Source organism: Podarcis tiliguerta, assembly GCF_965153285.1.
Source record: "Podarcis tiliguerta genome assembly, chromosome: 14".
Lineage (NCBI taxonomy): Eukaryota > Metazoa > Chordata > Lepidosauria > Squamata > Lacertidae > Podarcis > Podarcis tiliguerta.
In genome coordinates, this window is record NC_139547.1 from 25,195,235 (window position 1) to 25,206,301 (window position 11,067).

At 43.0% G+C, this 11,067-nt stretch overlaps 1 protein-coding gene across 1 annotated transcript in view; it reads left to right on the forward strand.

Annotated features, from left to right (window-relative positions):
• PDCD7 (programmed cell death 7) overlaps positions 1-7,804 on the forward strand; it is a 12,091-nt gene extending 4,287 nt beyond the window's left edge. Inside the window, exons 3-7 of the mRNA XM_083412137.1 lie at positions 248-1,357; positions 3,107-3,245; positions 4,337-4,573; positions 5,623-5,710; positions 6,214-7,804. Of these exons, the coding sequence (XP_083268263.1) occupies positions 428-1,357; positions 3,107-3,245; positions 4,337-4,573; positions 5,623-5,710; positions 6,214-6,331 (1,512 nt within the window). The 5' untranslated portion in view covers positions 248-427 and the 3' untranslated portion in view covers positions 6,332-7,804. The remainder of the gene's footprint in view (positions 1-247; positions 1,358-3,106; positions 3,246-4,336; positions 4,574-5,622; positions 5,711-6,213) is intronic.
• The last annotated feature ends 3,263 nt before the right edge of the window (positions 7,805-11,067 follow it).

Here is an 11,067-nt window from a genome sequence, read left to right on the forward strand (position 1 = left end):
GGGCATGTACGCTGGTAACTGTTTTGAAGGGGAGTGAAGAACACACACACAAAAAAGGTAACTTGTTAATTTAACGTTTATTTCTATGAGGAGGAGTAATTCTGAGGGGTCAAACAAAGAAATAATTTAAAAAGTGACAAAAAAATTATTTTTATAATGACGAGTTTTGCGGCTCCCAGTTTTTTTTTCTTCGGAAACGGGTCCAAGTGGCTCTTTTTGTCTTAAAGGTTGCAGACCCCTGTGCTAGTACATTCCGGTCCCGGTGCGGCTGATGGGAGCTGCAGTCTAAAATCAGTATCCGACAGGTGTCGGATTCCTCCTAAACTACAGGGGGCGCTGCTCTTCTCGCCGTCACTTCCGCTTCAAACCGGAAGCGGTGTCCGAGGGCGAGAGAGACAGCTTCTCATTCAGTTAACTAGGCCTCTTGATGCGTGAGGGGGCCGAGATGTCGCAACAGCCGCCGCCGTTCCCCTCATCCTTCGCGAGGCCCCCTCAGCCCCACTACTTCCCGCCGACGGGGGCTCCTCCGCAGGGTGTTTTTGGCGGGCCGCCGCCGCCTCACCACCCTCAGTTTCCTCTTTCCCCGTTCCCGCCTTTTTCGGCGGATGGTCGAGGCCTTCCTACCCCCGCTTACCCGCCGCCATTCCGGCCGCCGCTGCCCCCTCCTCCGTGGCAGCAGCAGCAGCAGAAACCTCCGGAGCTGCCCTCGCCTCAATGGAGGCCCGAGGCGCCGCCTTACATAGCCGGGGAGAAGCCAAGGTTCCCGCCTCCGGAGCGGCCCTCGCCTCAATGGAGGCCCGAGGCGCTGCCGTTCGTGGCCGGGGAGAATCCAAGGCTCCCGCTCGGGCCTGACGCTGCTGCCTCAGCCGGCGGCCTGAGGCGAGGCGACGGCGGCGACGAGAGCGAGCAATGGCTAAGCCGTTTCTTGGCTTGCCGCCGCACCGAAGGAACCGCCGCCGCCGCCTCTCCCCCGAAGCCGCGCGGCTTGAAGCCCAGCCAGGCGGGCCCTTTGGCGGCGGAGGCGCTGCGGCTGGTGGCGCAGGTGACAGCGCTGTGCGGAGCCTGGCGGCTGCGGGACGACCACGCCGAGGCCGAGGAGGTGGCCGAGGCCGAGGCCCGGCTGGCGGAGCTGCGGGAGGTGGTGCGGCCCCTACGGGTCGAGGCAGCGGCGGAGGATCCCCTGGCCCAGCTGCGCCGCCACGCGGAGAAGAGCCGCAAGAAGAGGCTGCGGCGCCAAGCGCGGAGGCAGGAGGCGCGGGCCGCTCGCGAGGAGGAGGCGGCCCGCGAAGCCGAGAGGGAGGCGCGGATCGAGAGCTGGCGGGCCAGGCGCGCCCTGGAAGTCGAGGAGAGGCACCGGGTGGGTTGCGCTTTAAGGGATGCCCACGAATTCCCCGCAGGGTAGTCGGTGCTTTGGGGTTTATTGGCTGCGTTGGCCGTGCTGGCAGGGGCTGATGGGAGTTGTAGTCCAGCGCCAGGATCTCTGCTTTAGGCAAACCTCTGTTCACATCCACCTACAGTGTTGAGATAGGACCCTACGTTACTGGGTTGTTGCAGGGAATAGTAAACTGAATTGTTTTGAACACTAAACACGTTTTATTAGCCGCATTAATAATGCTAAATAATTATTTTATTTATAAAATATATGCTGCTAATTAAAAATAGCAGCATGGTTAACAGCAATTATACATAAAACCATTCAATAAAAGTTATCAAAAAAAGTTTCAAATCAGCTATTTTGGAAAGATATATTCTTCACTGACTGAATAAGCCCAAAAGTTTTAAGCTGGTGTTTAAAGGGTGAAACAAGCTGCCTGCTGAATCTGTACTCTCTAGAGAAAATATTGTTATTCTCTACACCAGTGTGCATGTGTCACACTCAAACCCTCCCAGGCTCTTCTTTGTACACTGGGCAGTGAGCTGGAATCGCCAGTCCCAGTTGGCAAACAGCATAAACACAAAGCACAGTTTCAGCACCATCTCTTCACTGCTGGTTCACTCCATGTTTGTGCTTAGCATGGAGCAAGTGATTCAGGGAAGCCAGGGGTTGGCAAGTGCCTGGGATTACTATGAACCCTGTAAGGGATGCACAGAATGTACTGGTGGGCTACATGCTATAGACCCCTGATCTACATGTTTGCTCCAAATGTATTTTTAACAAAGACTGCACTCCAGTGACAAGTGGATTACAGTTCATTTTGATGAGCAGTTGTGCTTTGTAGTTGAGACACACACACAGAGTAAGGATTGTCAGGTCTCCTGAGACAGAGGGGCGGAGCTTGGGAGTTGAGGGTTAGTGCTGGTTATATCAGGGGATGGAGGTTTGTAGGACAGGAACAAAGAGCAGCCCCTAGTGAATCACCGGGTAGAGTCTAGTAGGTAAGAAGTGAAGCTTGCTGAACAATAAAATGGATCCAAGGGGAAAACTGGAGCCAGTCAGTACTATTTACATATTGTATAGCATTCTTGGTGCACAAATGTGTACTTGTTTTTGCATTCATTCAAACAGTAACAGTGATGGGTGCTGAAGACAATAGGCTTCTCCCTTTTTGGGGGCTTTCACAATGAGATTCTTATCCTTTCCCTACAAACCCCAAGAAGACATGTGGGACCCTGAAACTTGGGGACAAAACCTGAAGCATAGCAAGCAGGTGTCTTGTGAAGGTTGCCTAATCATCGTTGGTAACTGTTTTTGAGTCTAGTAGATATAAGTAGTTTCATGACAATCTCAGTTTATAGGCAGTATCCTGTTCTAGAAAAGAAACCTTTGAGTGCTGCCCCCAGCTTGCAGCAAATTGAGCCCTAGCATCTGTTTTTTAATGCCAGGTGTTAACTAATAGGTCTGTCAATGTAAGTGAGAAGGCAAACTCAAGGAGGGTGGATCTGTTGACAGCTGTCTGCCATGAGCTGTGTTTACCCCATAGGAGTTGCTGAGACAAACAGTGATGAGGGGCTCTTTTGCTTATTGCCCTATTTGTGGGCTTTGAAGGATCTGGCTAGCCAGTGAACATAGGGTGTTGGACTAGATGAACCTACCTAGGTCTGCCATTGTTCTCTTACATTCTTACACGTGTTCTTAATTCCTTTATTCATATTTTTGCCCATATAGGAACAAGAACTTAAAGCTGCTGCAGACAGTGTGTTATCTGAAGTAAGGAAAAAACAAGCAGACACGAAGCGTATGGCAGAAATCCTGCGTGGCTTAGAAAAGCTTAGGAAACTAAGAAAAGAAGCAGCAGCGAGGAAAGGTAAACATGACTCAGAATTGCATGTGCTTTTTATATTCCTTACTTACATATATGCTGAAACATAGCTGGAAAGCTATTTGTATAATGGCGCCAACATTTCAGTCGGGCTTGTATTGCTTATGTATTGTTTATAAAATACGGTTCAATATATAAATTAGGTCCTGGAAGACTTGTATTGTTAAAACAAATATTTGGTTAAAAGCATAGCATCCTGCCCCAGACGAAGTGCACTCAAAGCATCTGTAAGGCACTGAAACCATTAGAACTTCTGAAGCATTTGTTTTTTTGCAAATATTTGTTATAAATACCCAACATAAGGGATGCCTCTTCCAGTGACCTATTATGCTGTATGCTAATGTCAACACACCTTGTTATTACCCAGCATTGAAAAGATGCAGCTGGACTAATTCTTCAACTCTGGTATGAAGAGCTGTAGAATACGGCAATAATGGAAAAGTTAGCAAGCTATTTGAGAACTTCAAGAGACCCAAGGCTATTTCCTTCATTGACAATGAAGAAGCTGACATACAAGTGCCAGATCAATATGTCCACTTGTGGAATTCACAGATGGTCTACTTAGGTGGCAGTGAAGAAACCAGTTAATAAACACAAGTGTCCAGTTTCTCTTCAACGTAGTTTGTATTTTACTGTGCAACATATGCATTTGCTTATCTGTTTTTTTTTAACTCAAACACAGGTGCTTCTACAGGTTTGTTTTTTATGTTCCATGTTGTTGTGTTAAGTGTTCATTTTTCTTCGGGGCTATATAATAAAATGTAAAATTCCTAAATACCATATTTTAGTGGAGTAAGCTGTCGCACCTGGTTCCTCCTCTGTCCTTGAACAGTGAAAAAACATGCAATTGGGGAGAGGAGGAAGAGAAAAATAATACGCACCCAAGCAACTGACCACCCTGTTAAAAGCAAGTGAGATAGGGTGAGGATGCCACCTCAGAGCAAGATTACTCACCAATGGGGATGCTTTGATTCTCTTGTTTACATGCATTTCACTGTTCTGGATCAGAATGTGGAGGAAAAGTCAAGTAATTAATCTGGTGTGGGTTGTGGTTTCTGTTCTGTTTTTTGCTGCAGGTGTTTGTCCACCCCCAGCTGCAGATGAAGCCTTTGAGAATGAAGTCCAGAGCTTAAGAGCATTGATAAAAACACGCACTGAACTCTATGAAGCTGAAGAACGAGCTCTGCGGGTTATGCTGGAAGGAGAACAGGAAGAGGAGAGGAAAAGAGAAATGGAAAAGAAGCTGAAGCGGGAAAAGGAGAAACTTCTGCAGCAGAAACGGGAAATGGATTCAAAACTGTTTGGGGATCAAGGTAACCTTCAGCGTATTGTTGCTCAGGGGTTGTATTCAGTGTAGTGCTAAGTTAAGGTTATACAGTGGTACCTCGGGTTAAGAACTTAATTCATTCCTGAGGTCCGTTCTTAACCTGAAACTGTTCTTAACCTGAAGCACCACTTTAGCTAATGGAGCCTCCCATTGCTGCCGCTGTGCGATTTCTGTTCTTATCCTGAAGCAAATTTCTTAACCCAAAGTACTATTTCTGGGTTAGCGGAGTCTGTAACCTGAAGTGTCTGTAACCTGAGGTACCACTGTACTTGTCCTACTGGTGTAATGTTTTGCACCAACAGATCATTGTTGTGCAAGAGAATACATAAGCAGTTTGCTATCAAATTGTGCAGTCTGTTGCACAGTGTGTTTCTGCTAGTGAAACACTTGTGTTGGATTCCTCTGTTGCATAACATTAAAACTCACCCATCCGCTCACAGTAGCTGACAGAAAATGTTGGATAAGTCCCAAGTGCTTGTTTTACAATGCAGGCGTATTCTCCAGCTATCAACCCACACCAGAGATAGTTTATGTTTAAATCTTAATTATAAATTTTATTTCATAAAGTTTATGCACTTCTTGATTGTAGAAATTCTCAAAAGTGGTTTACAAAAAGCCACAATGATAAAATCGAGAAAAATTCACAACCATATTTTAAAACATACAAAAGTTAAAATACTAAAACAGATTAAAATTACTTCAAGCAGCTGGGTAGATTTGTCTAAACAAGAATGTTTTTAGCAGGCACCAAAAATAGTATATTGAAGGCACCTTCTTAATCTCAATAGGCAATATTTGATTGCAGAGAGTCATAGAATAAAATGATGGGAGCTACTTCCTTATTTTTAATATATTTATGCAATCCCTATGTTTCTATCAACATGTTCAGTTAGGATTTTATGTAATGGTATTATAACAGTCAGTTTTAGTATTCTCTGTAGCAAATGATGTATGGCTTACATTCTTGGGATATGCTTCTGTGTCTGGTAGTTTTTCATGGCACTTGTTTTTCTTAATTATTATCCTGTTTTACAGAGGAATTTCCCCTTGCCCGCCTTTTGGAGCCCTTCACACAGTATTATTTGCAGGCTGAGTATTCTGTGCCATCTCTTATCCAGATCAGGTAAGTTTAAGCAGTGTTGTAGTAAAAATAAAGCTGTAACAATTTTGTCAAATCTTGAAACTTACCTGCTTTTTTACGTTGTGGTGTAGTATTAATTCCTATCGGATATTTGTTGTAGCAGTTACTGTTCAAGTTGCAGTCAGCAAAACTGTTGTTGCTGCTAAAACTTCCCTCTGGAGCCAGATAGCAGCATTACCAATAAGATTACCAATAAGAGACTGCTTTACTGGGTCTCCCAAGAGCCATGCCTTTACTTCCCTACAAGTTATGGGATGCCGTGTACCCCTATGAGGTACTTGGAGATACTGTAGTAGCGGACAGTGCAAAACATGTCTCTAATGCTGTCCACTGACAAGGATCCGTTGGGTGGCTACAGTGCTTTGCACTCATCTCCCCAACTCACATCAACACTTAAGTTGTAAAATTAATGGTGGGAAATTAAGATTTCAGGAGGATTGAACACAGTACTCAATATGCTGCATAACTAACTTTTTATGTTTAAGGCATGAATGGGATCGATACCTGGTGCCTACAGATCATCCTGAAGGAAACTTTATACCACCAGGATGGGTCATTCCCTGTCAACCGTCTAGTGACATCTGGGCTACAGCTGTTGGATGATGTGTTCAGAGTCTAAAACAATAGCAACACAAGTGATAAAGCGTACTTCATTAATTCCTTTGGACTTGAAAAACTCTGAATCTTTTTCTTGTAAAGCTGGGGCACAGAATACATAAGATGAATATGCAACAGTTGATTCAGAAGACAAATACTGCCCCCCAAAAATGTTGTATTCCGGAAATGTGAATCTCTGCTTAGTTGCACTGGCAGAGATTTGCTTCAGATCTTGTTTTTTAAAACACTGTTTGGAGGGATTTAATTACAACAGCATTGCACATTATCTGCTCCTGCGAACTTTAAAAGCAGGACATTTTTCCTTAGAATTTTTAAATGTATTATTTCTGGACAACGGCATCTATAGCAGAGAAATTAATTTGTCATGGGCATGTGTAGCAACAAAACCTAACTTGAGAACCTGTGTCATTAACTGCATCCTGCTGAGGCGAAATACAATCCCAGGGCCATATAACTTAATGCAGCTGCTAAATATTGTTGCATGTGTTTTTAATGTTCTGATATTTCATGGGAAATCAGGTAATAATCCTGAAACAACATCAAAGACTGTCATTGAACTCTTTAGAGCCATATCCTGGTTCTCAAGTTTCAGCTCTTTTTTGAACTCTCATTTTAAAAATTGCCTCCGTGTTTATCTTGGTCTTATGTGCTGTTACTTAAGTGAATTGACAGATGTGGTCAATTATCGCCTCCTTGCAAGTTTGGTGTAGTGGTTTTAAAAGCTAAAACACTAAGATGAAACAACGTGGAGAGAATTAATAGTATCATTGCTGTTTTTTTGTGCAACTTGCACCTTAATTTTTTAAAAAATGTGCATATAAGATGTACATACTCAGGAAAGCATTTTTTCTATCATCTCTTAAAGTAAGAACACTAGAGATGCGATACAGGTTAGGGTATTTTTGTTAAATAGAATGTCAAATATTGGTTTGGTGTTGCATAAACAATTCCTGTGCATGTGAACCAAAAAACCTGAACATCTAATGTTTACAAACCTTGTAAAATAAACTTCATTAGCATGGTAACATATTCTCCATGGCCCCTGTTACTTGAAGGTTGCAGAACATTGTGGGACTGTCATTGACAAAAAAATATATATGCTGTGGACACAATATAGCTGATGATATGTTGATAGGCTATCATATTCTGTATCAATTGAATCTTTAGTTCAGGGGAATGAAAACAGCCTTTTCCAAACATTTCATTGTAACTTGACCTCCGATACTAAAATTAGCAGCTTGTTACAAAAATATCTACCAAAATGTTACATAAAATTTGAGGGACATTTTTCCTTATTCTTTTGTGCTTTAAAACAAAGTTGCATAAGTGCCTGTGATTAGGGGAGGGAAGACCCTAATGCAATGTGAAACATTGTCAGTAATTATTTGTAGTAGAAAGTAATAAAAACTCAGTTGAATTTTATTTGTACTTTAAAAAAATAAAGAACATTTCAAACTCTTTCTAGCTGTCATTTTTAAATAAATGGTTTTCTTCCCAACTTAAAAGGTCAATGCAAGCTTTTGGAGTTTGATACTGTCAGGCAACGGTGGCTGGTGTAAGAAGACTGACTACTATTGCTATTTTCATTTAGGAATTGCTTCGCAAAGCAACTTGCAGTATAATGTCATTCTCATACACACACACACACACTTACAACAATTGCATATATAGGGAATTTAAAAAGAAAAGTTTGAAACACGAACATGCCTAAAATCAGTTAAGATCCAGAACAGATACCAACTAGGATAAAGAATTTAGAAGGCTTGTTGAAAGAGCACGTCTTTAGCAAGTGCCAAAAAGCCAAGAGACAAGGTGCCTGTCTTGATATGCAGTGGTAGGGAATTCCAAAGGATAGGTGCCACCATCATGCAGAATGGACCTCCTGTCTTGCAGAACACTGACTAGTTGGCTATGTAGGGATTGAGATGGTCTTTCATGTATCCTGGTCCCAAGCAATAGTGGTTTTTTACACCAGTTCCAGCACCTTGAACACAGCGCAATAACTACTAGGAAATACCATTTTGCTAAAGATAAAAACTCGCCCTTTTATTAACATTATCTCTGCCATATTTTTTATTTTATTTACCAGACAGAGTAACATGCATGTGTGTTCTAAAGCAACTCCATTGAATTAGTATCTTGAGACTAGTAAGACCTCAAACCGATTCATAAAAATTGGCGCTGCTTTCACACGAGTGGCTAGGCTTCTTACTCTTTTGGAAGACTTGATGATGCAAGCTAACCCCTTAAGCTGCTCTAATCAGTAGCTTTAGAAAAGGGAGCCAGGCATTCACCTGACCTCCTTTGTAGGCACTTAAGTTTCCAAGTATGGGACAGAGAGCTGACAAGGTGCCTCTATCCTGAATCACAAGCAGCTAGTTGGTTTCTTCTTAAGGTAAGCTTAAAATTGCAAAGGAAATGCAGGCACTGAATGGTACGAAATGGAAAGATATCCCTCAAGATGTAGAAAAATGAATTTATCTAAAGCTATGGCCTTACTTTCTTGTAGGTATGATTTGTTTCTTCACAACTGCTTGCTCATACCTCGCTATGAGATACAATATGTTTTACTTGGTGAAAAGCTTTTTGCTACACCTGCTTGATAAATTTCAGTGGCCTAGTATTCTCCCTATAAATTCTTTGCTATTTTTCTACCATTTTGTTATCTGTTACGGTCTTGCTAGATAGTGCTGGAGTGCATGTTAACGTCTCTTGCCTGGTGGATTTTGACGTAAACTAGTGATCCCTAGTTGCAAGTTTCTTAGTCCTCTCTCTCTACCCCCAGATCATGGTGGTGTTTTTATAACGCTGTCATAATGTTTAGTTCTTAATTTAAATTGGCACAGAAAAGAGGATGCCTTGTTGAGTCCCTATCTAATAGTTTCCACTTGTTTAATACCAACTTGCTCTATTCTAGTACCCTCTAGGCAGTTCTTTTTTTCTTTAAAAAATATTTAGGGGTACTCTCATTTTGACTCAAGAAAATCACCATTTTATAGTTCAAATCGTGAAAAATATATACAGTAAATGGACAAAAGTACAAAGATTCACAAAATGTTTAGGGGTATGTATCCCCCCCCAGAAAAAAAGCACTGCCTCTCTAGGTATCTTATAGGGTGGTTGCTAGTTTCCGCATTAAGCGAAATGCCACTTGTTTGTTTCTAAAAGGGGCACTGTGCCTAAGAGTTTTATCCAGCACTATCATTCTGCTTGCATAACAAACTTCCACTTGCACCACGGAACTCCCCCCTCTTCTCCCTTATGATCCTCTAATCAGGAGAGAAGGATAAGGGGAAATCCTGTTGTGTGAGCAGAGCATTGGACACAACCCCAAGTATATTCTCTCCCTCAATCACTTGCAGTCATATGATTTGACATGCCTCTAGGCATCTGGGAACCTGGTTTGGGCTATATGCCTTTGTTCCTTGAATTGCTACAGGTACAGTTGTAAAGTGTCTTTCCCCTTAAGATCAACAACTCGGTGGCAGTGGAAATAATTGGAAACAGAATAGTATTGTTGCGTACTACAGTCCCTGAGCGGTGAGAGACTCCAAGGGTTCCTGTGCTTATCCAGGGACTCTTGTATTTAGGATATATGGCTTTATTTACAGATATATACAGCCTGAGCCCAGGATAGAGTGGTTCACAATATGAATGCCCCAACAGACCTTGCTTCCCCATTAGCTTTTGCAGGGGAACCCCAAGTCCAGCACAGAGTCAGACATACAGTGGTACCTCTGGTTAAGTACTTAATTCGTTCCAGAGTTCTGTTCTTAACCTGACACTGTTCTTAACCTGAAGCACCATTTTAGCTAATGGGGCCTCCTGCTGCTGCTGCGCCGCTGGAGCATGATTTCTGTTCTCATCCTGAAGCAAAGTTCTTAACCCAAGGTACTATTTCTGGGTTAGCGGAGTCTGTAACCTGAAGCGTATGTAACCTTAAGCGTATGTAACCCGAGGTACCACTGTATCTTTGTGTCTCCAGCTTCCAGCATCAGCCAAGAAACTCATACAGCTCTCTCATACGCAGCCTCCCCTTGGCTTATAGTTCACCTTGGACGAGGTGACATCCAGCCAGGTGGGGTAGGGATAGACCCCCACTGGGTTGTCTTTATAGCAACTTCTTTTGATGTGTAACTAGTGGAACTTAACTGGGTAGCCAAAGCCAGAAGAACTAGTTTGTCAGGTTTCATCTTATCGTATGTACCCCACATACACAAGATTTGAAGTTTGGAAGGAATTCAGGGTCTTACCCAGACTGACCCCCCCTCAAACCATAACAGTATGTTATACTGGGGCCCTGTGATTAGACCAGGACCACCTGCTCCTTTATCCAGGATGAAGACAGATGAGGTCAGGTGAAATTGCGGCTACAATGGCTGTTCTTAATGCACAGGAGCAGTGATGCACTGCTAGCTTGTTTGTGTATCTTATGAAAGCATAGAAAATGGGTGGCCTAAGTCTCTAATTTGCCATTATTTCTTCTAATTAACCATCCCAACTGTCTGATCCAGAGCCATAACCTCCAGTGCCAGCTCATGGTAAATAATAATATAATTAAGCTACCTAAATGATATAAAACATGTAGCTAAAACTAGGAATAAGTCACAGAGCCAGCAGAGGAAATCGGAACGATAAATCATTCTCGCCATTGATCGCGTTCACTCCTTGCATCTTCCCCCCGCCCACCTGCCTCTGTGACATTTGTGTACGTTGTGGCT